The sequence below is a fragment of the Apodemus sylvaticus genome, chromosome 19 (assembly GCF_947179515.1).
Source record: "Apodemus sylvaticus chromosome 19, mApoSyl1.1, whole genome shotgun sequence".
NCBI lineage: Eukaryota > Metazoa > Chordata > Mammalia > Rodentia > Muridae > Apodemus > Apodemus sylvaticus.
This window is the reverse complement of record NC_067490.1, coordinates 24,756,602-24,769,408: the sequence shown is the minus strand read 5'-3', so window position 1 is coordinate 24,769,408 and position 12,807 is coordinate 24,756,602. Positions and strand designations below refer to the sequence as shown.

General features: G+C 42.1%; 1 protein-coding gene across 4 annotated transcripts in view; it reads right to left on the bottom strand.

The window, feature by feature from the left end:
• Window positions 1–9,569: 9,569 nt before the first annotated feature.
• The window catches only part of Ccar1 (cell division cycle and apoptosis regulator 1), a 44,587-nt gene continuing 41,349 nt past the window's right edge, over window positions 9,570–12,807 (bottom strand). For all 4 annotated transcript variants that reach the window (XM_052164633.1, XM_052164637.1, XM_052164636.1 and 1 more), the window contains 4 exons: window positions 12,629–12,749; window positions 12,189–12,374; window positions 10,889–11,094; window positions 9,570–10,475 (listed from right to left, as the gene is read on the bottom strand). In XM_052164633.1, coding sequence (XP_052020593.1) covers window positions 10,416–10,475; window positions 10,889–11,094; window positions 12,189–12,374; window positions 12,629–12,749 — 573 coding nt within the window. In that variant the 3' untranslated portion in view covers window positions 9,570–10,415. The remainder of the gene's footprint in view (window positions 10,476–10,888; window positions 11,095–12,188; window positions 12,375–12,628; window positions 12,750–12,807) is intronic.

Below are 12,807 nucleotides of genomic sequence, written 5' to 3'. Positions count from 1 at the left end.
TGGTTGCTGGGAGTTGAACTCAGGACCTCTGGAAGAGCAGCTTAGTGCTCTTAACTGCTGAGCCAAGAATCAGAGGATTCTTATCAACAGATTAAGATACCACGTCAGGAAATTAGTATACATGTGAACAAGAAAGAAGAGGGGTGGTGGCTAGCTAATGTGGCAGACTGCATGGTGGCACCCCATTAGCACAGCGCACCTAGCTCTGAGGGGATTTTTGTTTTTGTTTTTTGTTGTCTTTTTGGTTTTTTGTTTTTTAAAGACAGGGTTTCCGTGTGTCCTTGATTGTCCTGGAACTCACTCTGTAGACCAGGCTGGCCTCAAGCTCAGAAATCCGCCTGCCTCTGCCTCCAAATGCTGGGATTACAGGCATGTGCTACCACCACCCGGGTTGTTGTTTTGGGTTTTTTGTTGTTGTTGTTGTTGTTGTTGTTTTTTCTTTTTTGAGACAGGGTCTCACTATGGGTTTCTCTGTGCAACCTTGTCTATTCTGGAACTCACTTTGTACTCTGTGCTGGACTTGAGATCTACCTACCTCTGCCTCGCAAATGCTGGGACTTAGTGCCACAAACCATCAACACCTGTACGCCTTAAGATTTATTTTGATTTTTAACTCTGTAAAGATGTGTGTGTCTGCATGTGGGTATGTGAGTGAAGTTGCTCTCAGAGGTCAGAGGCAGTAAATAGCCTGGAGCTGAGGTCACAAACTGTCATGAACCAAGCTGACATAGGCACTGGGAACTGAACTCAGGACCTCTGGAAGAACAGCAAATGCTCTTAACCACTGAGCCACCGCCCTAGCCCTCTGCTGTTTTTCTCTTTGTGGTAGTGAGGGCTGAATTTAAGACTTTGAGTGTGCTAAACTCTGCCTTTACTGTGAGCGGTACCTCTATATCCCCAGCATAGCTGGCTTGCCACTGTGTAGAAGAGAAACTAATTTGGGTTTGGCTTTTGAGGGCTATTTAGCAAAAAGTATGAGAATCTTTTCCTGAACCTGTATTGCATCGTTTGGGAATAATGTATATTTGCTGAGAGTCATTCACATAAAAAGTTTGTCCCGAACAAGTCCCTTTGCATATGAGACTTTTTTTTTTTTTTTGAGACAGGGTTTCTCTGTATAGCCCTGGCTGTCCTGGAACTCACTCGGTAGACCAGGCTGGCCTCGAACTCAGAAATCCGCCTGCCTCTGCCTCCTAAGTGCTGGGATTAAAGGCATGCGCCACCACTGCCCGGCTATGGGAAGCATTTTTAGCTAGGAACAGTTCACAACAAAAGGACCGCTGGTGTTGACCCACCCAACTATGCTTTCCACAGTGCTTCTAGCCTCAACACAAGCATTGCTAAACCACAGCTGCCTAGCACATGCACGGTCTTGGTTCAGTACCTACCTACAAAGAAAATACAGAAGTGGGAGAAGGAGGGTTAGAAGGAGGAGCTAACTTAGCATGCCAAGTTACTCACCTAAGTCTACATCCACTGAACCCCATACACCGAATCTTTGTTAGTTTCCTATCCCTTATCGGGACAGTGACAGTTTATGCACCACTGTCTTATGGGAACATTAACAGCAACTGCTGTGTCTGTCTGTCTGTCTAATTGTAGAAATGCACCTCTGACTTAATCAGCTCAGGTAAGGGCATCCAAGAAAATGATGGCTACCTTTTTTTTTTTAAAAAGATTTATTTATTATTTTGGTTTTTCCAGGCAGGGTTTCTCTGTGTAGCCCTGGCTGTCCTGGAACTTACTCTGTAGACTATTTATTTATTATATGTTAGTACACTGTCACTGTCTTCAGAGACCCCAGAAGAGGGAGTCAGATCTTGTTACGGATGGTTGGAGCCACCATGTGTTTGCTGGGATTTGAACTCAGGACCTTCGGGAGAGCAGCTGGCGCTCTTAACCACTGAGCCCCTCCAGCCCCGATGGCTACCTTTATAAAGTTTAATCCTATCCAAGCAGATAGAGCCTATCCCGGGAACAAGAACTGGTGTATTAAAGTCATGGTGGTAGATCTTTAATTCTGGTATTTGAGAGATGGAGGCAGGATGATCAGGTTTTTTAGGTCACCCTCAACCCTGTCTCAAAAGAGCAAAAACAAGCTACAGTGTACTTACATATAATAAATCTTAAAAAACAAAGGGCCGGGCGTGGCCACTGAGAGGCAGAGGCAGCATCTCTGTGAGTCTGAGAATAGCCAACATCGGAAGTACGAGGCCTATTATGGCTACATAGACACCTTGTCTGGAACAAACAAGAAAAAAAAAAGTGTCAGTGATGCAGCACTTTAGTGCTATTTTAGATGCCCAGGGACCCGTTTGGTCTCTAGCACACTTTTTTCAAAGATTTTCTGGATATGAGCATTTTGCCTGCATGTATGTATGTATGTACACCATATGCAGGCCATCAATGTGGGTGCTACCAAGTTCAACCCTGGTCCTTTGCAAGAGAAACAAGTGCTCAAAGCTTAACCAGGGAACCAGTCCTAGCGCCCTCGATCCCTTTTCAAATCCTCCATGTGTAGGTGTTTGCATGCCTTTGCACTACAAGCATGCTTGGTGTTCAGTTGGGCAAACAACGGCATCTGATTCCCGGGAGCTGGAGTTGAAGAAGGTTGTGTGTGTCCATGTGGGTGCTGGGAATGAAACCTGATTCTCTGGAACCAAAGCCCACTGCTCTTCACAGCTGGGCCATTTCTCCAGCCCTTCAGCGTTACACACTATAATCTCAGCATTCAAGAATTAAAGGCCAGAGGTCAAGCTTGAGGTCAACTTTGGCTACAGAGACCCTGTCTACAACTACTTGTTAATAAGCAGACTGAAATGGTACACTGCTGAAATTGCACTGAGAGTAATTATCTGATGACACTCGGGGTCCCAGGCAACTGACACTAAAGCTAAGCAAGCCTTAGGACAGAAGTCCGTCCATTGCTGAGGGAGAGGCTAGTGTTCTCAGGGAGGAAGTTCATGGTATCACAAATTCAAGCTAAGTGACTGGTCGGCTGGTTCTTGCTCAGAAACTACAACTCCATGATGAAACACTCATCTACAAACAGTTGATGTCAGGCAAGCGAATGAATATTGAACTGAAACTAGTAGAAAGCCTCAGGATAAATAACAGATGGCTGAGGTAAATGGCCCAGGAGAGGCTTGGGCTATGAGTTTTTGTCTCCTGTAAGAAAGGATGGTTCAAAGTAGGTTTTCCTTTAATTAAATATTTATGTTATAACCAGAAACAAGGGGTGGTTTGTTGTTTTATTGTATGTGTGTATGCAGCCTGGCTTACAGTTGTTCTATCCATCCAAGAAACAAAAGGAATGTCCATTAAATATTAATCTTACATGCTAGACGCTGATTCTCTTTTCCTGATGAGACAGAAAGGCCAACAACAGCTAGTGTTTACAGACACAAGATCTGATGACGGGAGGGAAAGCCAGGCTCAACAAAGGACTACACGTACAGTATACAGACATGAGGTGATGTGAGTGCCATTTATCTGGTGTCCACAAAGAAATGTATCTGAAGATCATTTTTAAAACAATCTGGAAAAATAAAGAGGAAAGAGCAGAGAAAAGGCTAAATTCAGCCCTATCTCACTTCATGCTTCAGGTAAGAAAGACCTGAACAGTGTGGTGAATTATAATTCCTTGAAAGCATTCTTTTTTTTTTTTTCAGAATTAGTGGAAATCGAAAGAAACACCAAAGGACGGTAAACTGAACAGACTACTTTAAGTTATATTGGAACACAAAGGGAATCTGTCCTTATAAACATTGCTCAGCATGAATAGAATAAAAATAAACATGATACAAAGAACGTTTACATGGTCCGTGAATGTTTACATGGCTCGTGATGTTCTGTTTTTCGGAAGGTTGTGGGAGCTTGGTTTCAAGACAGGGTTTCTCTATGTAGCCCTGGCTGTCCTGGAAAAGTCACTCTGTAGACCAGGCTGGCCTCCAACTCAGAGATTCACCTGCCTTTGTCTCCTGAGTGGTGGGGTTAAAGGTTCATGATCATTCATGTTTCCAGATTGCAGAGAAACCAATAATGTATTACCCTTGAAATAGTATCCCATGACAAGTAAGGTCATGTTAGAATTTGTGTGTGTGTGTATATATATATATTCATATTCAAATGGCCAGTCCTAAAAACATACATATAAGTAATATTATACAGATTGAGCGGGTTGCGTTTATTTAAGAACGTATGTATGTATAACAATTAATGAAAAAAAGAGAACTTTTTTTTTTATTGTAGTCAGAATAACATTTTATTAAATGGCTTTTTTTTTTTTTTTTTTTTTGGTTTTTTCGAGACAGGGTTTCTCTGTGTAGCCCTGGCTGTCCTGGATCTCACTCTGTAGACCAGGCTGGCCTCGAACTCAGAAATCTGCCTGCCTCTGCCTCCCAAGTGCTGGGATTACAGGTGGGCACCACCACCGCACGGCTAATAAAAAGCTTCTTTTCTTTTCTTTTTTATTTGATATATATATTCTTTATTTACATTTCAAGTGAGTTTCCCTTTCCTGGATCCCCCCTCCCAGAGAGAACATGTATTTTAAAGAGAGTAAGGAGGGCTTAAGGGGCTGGAGAAATGGTTCAGTGGTTAAGAGCACTGGCTGCTCTTCCAGAGGTCCTGAGTTCAAATCCCAGGAACCACATGGTGGCTCACAACCATCCGAACTGGGATCCGATGTCCTCTTCTGGTGTCTGACAGCTACAGTGTACTCATATAAATATAATAAATTTAAAAAATAAGGGGGGGGGCCTTGAAAAGTAAATAGCTTACTTGGGAGGCAGGGTCTTGACATGCGGCTTTGGCTGGTCACTGAACTTAAATTGTCAAGCAGTCAGCAGCCTGCCTCTGCCTCCCAGCTGCTGGGATGGAAGGTGTATGCCACCATGCCCAGCTAAGATACTTTTCTTAAAAAAAATTACTTTTAGTTTATGTACATTAGTGATTTGACTGCGGTCTTGAGCTACCATGTGGGTGCTGGGAACTGAACCTGGGTCCTCTAGGACAGACAGTGCTCTTAACCTGTTTCTTAAAATGTATGTGTATCCTCTTAGAAAATCCAGGTTCGGTTCCCTGCGCCTACAAGGCAGCTTACAAATGTCTAGCTACAGTTCCAGAGGATCCAACAGCTCTTCTGGGCCCTGTGGGGACCAGGTACACATGTGGTACACAGATGGTCAAGCAGGCAAAACACCCGTACACACACATGAATATGTCGGGAGCCGCCCGAACGCTCCTATGACCTCCATTACAAGATGGCGCCTACATCTTGTTCTTGCTGAGCCATAAACAGGCCGAGTGCGCATGCCCGAGCGGAATTTCCCACCACTGAGTCTCTGCCTACCTCGTGGCGTCATGTGGGGTGATGAGCCGCAGCCAACCAGGGTACGCCACGTCCAAGGCGGGAGGACCTGCCTATATAAGACTTGGGTTCGCGCTCCCTTGGGGTCTCCGCCCTGTAAGCTTATGCTCTCCCTCTCAAGATGCATTAAAGCTTTCTACAGAAGGATCCTAAGTGTGCCGCGTCGTTCTTGCTGGTGAGACGGTAGCGCGGGACATGAATATATAAAAACTTTAAAAATAGCCTCTACTGCTGGGCGGTGGCGGCACACACCTGTAATCCTAGCACTCTGGGAGGCAGAGGCAGGTGGATTTCTGAGTTTGAGGTCAGCCTGGTCTACAGAGTGAGTTCCAGGACAGCCAGGGCTACACAGAGAAACCCTGTCTCAAAAAACCAAAAAAAAAAAAAAAAAAAGAAAGAAAGGAAAGAAAGAAAGAAAGAAAGAAAGAAAGAAAGAAAGAAAGAAACAAAGAAAGAAGGAAAGAAAGAAAGAAAGAAAGAAAGAAAGAAAAGAAAAGAAAAGGAAAGAGAAAATCGTCTCTACTGATTTAGGTGCTAGAGTTTGAAATATTCTATTATCAATAACACAGAAGGGTGGAGCTGAGCACAATGGGGCAGACTTCAAGCACTCAGTAGGTCTGATCCAAAGCCTTTACATAAAGAGTTATCAAGTGGTTTCTTTATCTGAAGTCATGGGCTCCTTCCTGTTCTGCCAGTTGTCAGTTTCACTCCCAGTGCCACACACTCTCGTCTACGACAGAGACTGCAGGTCTTGGCTACGCAGGGGATGATGGATGAGGAAGGCTCTTGCTTTGGATGCTCGGGATTTAGCCTAGGCCTTCACTCCTGTGCCCTCGGCCAGAGGCATCCAGAGTGCCTCTCAGCGTATTGAGTTTATACATACTGGACAACAATCCTAGCCTATGAATACACACTCATAAATCAATGTTAGCTGTTCTGAAACAATGTATTTGGTGTGTGTGCTGGTGTTCATGCCAACAGGTTCTCTTCACCATGCTGGGCTGGACGTGGTCAGGCTCAGTGAATAGCCCTTACCTCTGACCCACCTTGCCAAGTCTTCTCTCTCTTTTTTTTTTTTTTGAGACAGGATTTTGGGTAACCCAGATTGGCCTTGAATTCCTAGTCTTCTGGTCAGTTTCCTATATGCTGGGATTACAAGGCACATGTCACTATGCCTGGCACTGTCATTTTTGTTGTCTGTTTTTGTTTTTCTTTGTGTAGCCTTGGCTGTCCTGGAACTCCCTATGTAGACCAGGCTGGCCACGAACTCAGAGGTCCACCTGCCTCTACTCCCCTCCACCCCCCCAATGCTGGAATTAAAGACAGCCACTACTACCACCATTTCTCTGTCATTTCTAATGCCAAGTAGATCCAGAACAGGTACTGATTCCTATCAAACCAGGTTCTTATCAAAAAGCATGCTGAATATCACCAAATTTTCCAGAGGAATAAAAATAGAGGTGTATCTACATGTCTAAATGCCCTTCTTATGACTTTTTCCCCTCAAGGGTTGGGGAGGGGGGGGGGAAGGGAAGGCCTCTAGCTATAGTCCAGGCTGCCGGGAACTCTCAGTCCTCCTTGCCTCAGCCTGAAAACACGGGCTTGTGCAAGCACATCTAAGAGTTTAATCTCCAACACCACCCCTCCATTATGTAAGACAGAGACCATCAAAACAACAAAATAGATGTTTGTTCTTAGACTGCATTCAAACTCCAGTGCTAAAGCACTTGCCCTGCTGCCACACATACATGCTAATGAAGGGCCAGCCTTCTCAAAACTATCACTTCCAGTCTCTAACCCAGGCTGCTCTTGAACTTGGTGACACTCTCTACCTCAGCCTTCAGAACAGAGGCATTACAGATGTGAGGTACTATATTTATGTCTGGTTATATTGAGAAGCCTGCCCCCATACCTCTCCTCACCCAACTGTGGGTTTTCTATAAAATAAGGGAAATAACACAGTAGTTTGAATGAGATGTCCCCATAAATTTCAGGCATTTGAATACTTGGACACCAGCCGGTGTGGCTTTGCAGTTTCAAAGGACTGGAACCCTCCCTGAGGGCCCTGTCTCCTGCTTGCAATTCAGGCTGTGAGCTCTCAGTGGCTCCTGCCGCCATGCCTGCCCATGGCCATATTTCCCAGCCATGATGTTGATGGACTCTTACCCTCTAGAACTGTCAGGTCCAAATGAACCCTTCTGAGCTGCTTTGGTCATAGTGTTTTACCACAATAGAAGAGGGCACCAGAGCCCCTGGACCTGAGTCATGGGTGGTTGTAAGCCACGATGTGGGCGCAGGGAAGGGCACCCAGGTTCTCTGCCAGAACAGCATGCGCTCTTAGCTGCTGAGCCACCTCTCAAGTATCCACCTCTTCTTTTGAGATTTCTACTTTTGTGTGGGTATTTTACTTACATGAGTGTATTTTGCACTATGTGTAGATAGTGCCTAAGGAGGCCAGAGAGTCCACTGGAGTTACAGATGGCTCTTAGGTACCATGGGTGCTGGAAATTAAACCCGGTCATTTCTAAGACTAGCCAGCACTTTTAACTACCAAGTCCTTTCCCAGGCCTCCCAGTCAGGGTGTCAGCTGTGGCAACAAGCATCTAAGCCTTCTAGAGTCTCTTCAAAGTCCATCCTGAAATTTTTTTTAAGGAGATTAATGTCCTTTTGTTTTTGAAACAGGGTCTTATTTGCCCAGAGCTGCCCTGAATTTCTAATTTCTGGCTTCCACCTCCCGGGAAATGAGATTACGGGCATAAACTACTACACTTGGCCTATAGAAGACTGTCTCAAAACAAAACCTAACAGCACAATATAAAATACATACTTTACTGTATAATTATAGTCCTTAACATAAAAATAGAGGCAGAGGCAAGCAGATTTCTGTAAATTCAGGGTCAGGCTGGTCTACACAGTATTCCATGACAGCCAAGGATACATAGAGAAACTGGGAAGTTGGAGGGGAGAGAAAGAGATTTTTTAGGTGGCGGGGGTTGGGGAGGATAGGTGGGTTGGGGGACGTTGGACTGGTGGGATGGGACACTCAGAGAAGTGGTGCAGGATCTCCAGAGAAGGGTTCAATTCCCAGCACCCACATAGCAGCTCCTAACTAACCACCTGTAACTTTAGTTCCAGGGAATCCAATACTCACTTCTGGCCTTTGTAGGCACCATGAATATGCTATGTGTTATAGAGATATACATGCAGACAAATCATCTATACATGTAAAATATAAATTAAACAAATAACACCCCCCGCCCCTGAGAAAACAAGAAGAAACATCATTTTAAAATAAAAAGTGGTTTAAAAAGTTTGAGGTCCTTTAAGGCATCCCTTCTGGGAGCCACGATATTATCTGTTTAGTTTAGATAAATGTGAACATGGCACTTTAAATAATCATAGTCATCTACAGTGAATATCTGACCATTATTCTAGCAAAATCTAAACAAAATACAAACATCTTTTTATGACAGTAAAGCATTCTTCTAGTTTTTAAGTAGAAAACTGTAATTACCTTGAACAAATTTAGTTGTTTTGGGGTTTTTTTTTTTTTGGGTTTTCAAGACAGGGTTTCTCTGTGTAGCCCTCGATGTCCTGGAACTCTGTAAACCAGGCTGGCCTCAAACTCAGAAATCCGTCTGCCTCTTCCTCCCAAGTGCTGGGATTAAAGGCGTGCAGCACCACTGCCAGTTTTTTTTTTTTTTTTTTTTTTTTTTTTTTTTTTTAAAAAGACTCGGTCTAAACATAGCTCAGGCTCTTCTGGTAACTGCTATGTAGACCAGGTTGGCCTTGAACTCACAAGAGAGCTGACTGCCTCTGGCTCCCAAGAGTTGGGATCAAAGACGAGTGTTACCACACCTGGCAAAGTTTGCATTTATCAGTATAACTTGATATACAAAATCTACCTACCCTCTTCCTCCTTTGTAGTATTTCTCCTGATGTGCACTACTGGCTATGGGCCTGAATAAGTCCTTGTTGGGGCTGTCTACAAAAGCACAGGACACTAAGTAACTTGCTCAGCCTCTACCAACTAGATGTGTGCAGCATCCATTCAAGAGAATACCTTAAAACTTTTCATTATCAACGTGCTCTGAAGAGTCAATTTACCCAACTGAAAACCACTGATTTACAGTAAATCATATTTCCTATCTTTTTAAGTCTTAAAACATCCACCAAGATTCTGAAGGAACTACACAGGTTAATTAAAAAAATATTTTTAATTAATGACTTAACTTAAGGCATCAATCATACTGACAATCTACTAACTTGTTACTAAACTGTACATTTGATGTTCACTGCTTTTTTTTTTAAACTTCTCAAAATTAAAATAGAAGTATTCAGGGCAAGTAAAACAATTTACTGAGTGCAGTAACAGTACCATCAAGACTATTACTCTAAACTCTAAGCACAATGCTAGCTCCCTATCACTTTCTTAATTGTAGGGTTTCACCTACAGGACCTTTTGGATTAATTGCATTGTTTCTGAGACTAGATCTCGTTATGTAGTTCAGCCTGGGCTCCAACTCAAAATCTTGGGATTAATGGAATGTGCCACCAAGCCCAGTCAGACTTCTTAACAAGTACATTTAAACACTGAAAATATTAGTTCAAAAAAAAAGTTGCAAATATTAAGGAGCATGCTATTTTATGATATATTCTGAGACTAAAAAAAGAACTATAAAACTAACAACAGTTCTATAAATAAAAGCAAGTTTTCTAGATATTTCAATAAAAGACATTTAGTAATTACATGTTATTGTCAATTAAACTGATGAACTTTATTGGGGTTAAAACTATAACAAAGTTCATCCTAAAAGATTTTGCAATGCAAAATTCTTCACTCAGTATTTAATAATTTGAATGCTAGAAATTACAGGCAATTTTCAAAAGCAGACTCACATTCATAAAACTTTATACATCACTTGAACTAACATATATGTTTATACTACTAAAATCAAACATGCATTGCCTTCAAACATTCCTGTATCATGATTTTTATATAGTACATTATTTAACACCACTCCTCATCACCAAAGGCATTGTATCATACACTCGAACCATTCTCCTTAGATTTCTGATCTCTGTCTTCATTCTTTATGTTATCCTATAAAATAGAAACAAAGTACACTTTAATTAGTTTCTCATTACTCTGAAATAATACTCAGTGACTGAATGGTAAATATCAATAAATTAATTTTAATATGTTGCTGTCCAATTTTTCTTGAACTTTCGTGGTTTGGGACAATTAACCTAGGGCTTGGCCACTAGGCAATAAATCTAGCCAAATATTTGGTCTAATAAATATATATACATAATTCATTTGCATATTGTATATACTTTTCACTTTGGGAATTACTTTTGAATAGTTTCTGAAAGACTTAAATGCTAGGAAAATTATAACTATTTGTTTCTAGAAAATCAATAAAGACCATAACACTAAATTATATTAAAAATACAAGAAATAGGCTTTAAAGTTTAAATAAACCATGAAAACACAGAACAAATAAATACTCTCACCTTTTTCAAGACAGTGTGGATATCATCCATAACTGTCGATAAGTTTCTCAGTGTTTTATTCAACTGGTTTTCAAATTGCAAATTCATGTTTTCTGAAACCTTCAGGTTTTCTTGTAATTGACCGAGGTCTTTTTTGACCTCTCGAAGTTCACCAGAGAGGCTTTTGTTAGAATTCTCCAAGTTTAATATAGTTTTTCCATCTTCATCTGTTTGAGAAAACCACTCTCATAATTTGTCCTCTGACCTCTACAGGTATGCCATGGTGTATGTGCCCCCCACCCCCATAATAAAAAATAAAAATTCAACTATAAAAAGCAAAAGCAGTGGACACAATGGCTGTAATTTGGCTATTCAGTAGGTTAAAGCAAGAAGGTCATATGTGTGCCACCTGCCTGGATGAGTCCAGGCTCAGTGTGGACAACCTTACTTCTGCCATGCCTCAAAGCCAAAATACAAAGACTTTGGAATATAGCCCAACAACAGCAAGTCACCTAAATTGCATGAGGCCCCAATTCAGTCTCCAATACTGTAACAAGCAACCTCCCACAATCCCCAAGAATCTGTTGAATATTTATAAAAGTTAAATTATTTGAACTAGTTATAAAGTGCCAGGTATGCTGGCACACACCTGTAATATCAAGTCCTTCTGAGGCTGAGAAGGAAGGGCTGCTGTGATTTCGAGACCAACCTGGGCTACATAGTGAGTTCCATGACCAGCTAGGCTACGAAGTGAGGCCTTGTTTTAAAAGAGAAAGAAAAAAGAAGCAAACTGTTCAGAGATTCAGACAGTGCTACTTCCAACTTCGGGCTTCCTTTAGTTTTGTTCTGTGACTGACAAGGTCTCACTGTATGCTTGCTGTCTGGCTGGTCTGGGATTCGCTATGTAGACTAAGCTTCTCAAAATCACAGAAAGCCACCTTCCTTTGTTTCCTGAATGCCAGATCAGGGTTCCATTTTTGTGACTATTTAGAGAAAGCAGAAAATGGTAAAATCTATGTTGTACTAAAAGAGGTTAGAAAAGATCAAAAAGGCTCAGTCTTCATTTTAAGTCTACAACTGTAGCACACAGTGAAAACCTGTCTCAGAACACATAAGTGAAGGTTTATATGTAAAGCTAAGCAGGTTTATAACTAGCAACAGAATGAAACATGAAGTCAGGGGCGTCCAGGGAGGCTAGCACAACAGCAGCCTGGGACTCTAACCCCAGCCCCCCCACCCCCACCCCAAGGCGGTGCCCTATTTGTGCACACACATTCTGCCCCAGTCCTTTGGAGTCCGCGCACACCACCAGCAGCCTCACCTGTTCTCTCCTCTAGTAACTGGAGCTTCTGTTCCACCTCAGCTCTTACTTTTTCACTCTTTTCCAGTTTTTGTAAGAGACTCCCGACATCCACCATTGCACCATTGTACACAATAAGCCCTACATTTTCCTCTCCATCTTTTGATTCCTGTTTTACTGTGGGTGTTGGAAGTAATAATCTGTTTCCTAGAATATAAAAAAAAATTTTTAGCCACTTATAAATAATACAGTTACAAAACACAAACAAAAAAGCAAGATGTGGCCAGTGTATAGTATATGCCTTTAATTTCAGTACTCAGGAGGCTAAGGCAGGAGAATCCTAAGTTCTCCTAAGTTCAAGTCCATCACAGGCTCTGTGGACAAACCTGACCTGAAAACAAATTAAAGGCAAAAGTAAAACAAATGAAACCACAAAAGCCCAAATGGTCCCACACTCAAACCTAGCATGTCTTCCTGCAGGGCCTCTGACTCTTCTCGGCTCTCCTCATCCTTCGAGGTGTCTGTTAATTTCCGATAAAAGCACGATTCTCGGAGTACCACTTTATTGAGAAGTTTCTTTACCTATTATGCAAGCAAATAAAGAGTAAGATGAAAACACAACCATTTTACCTATCATACA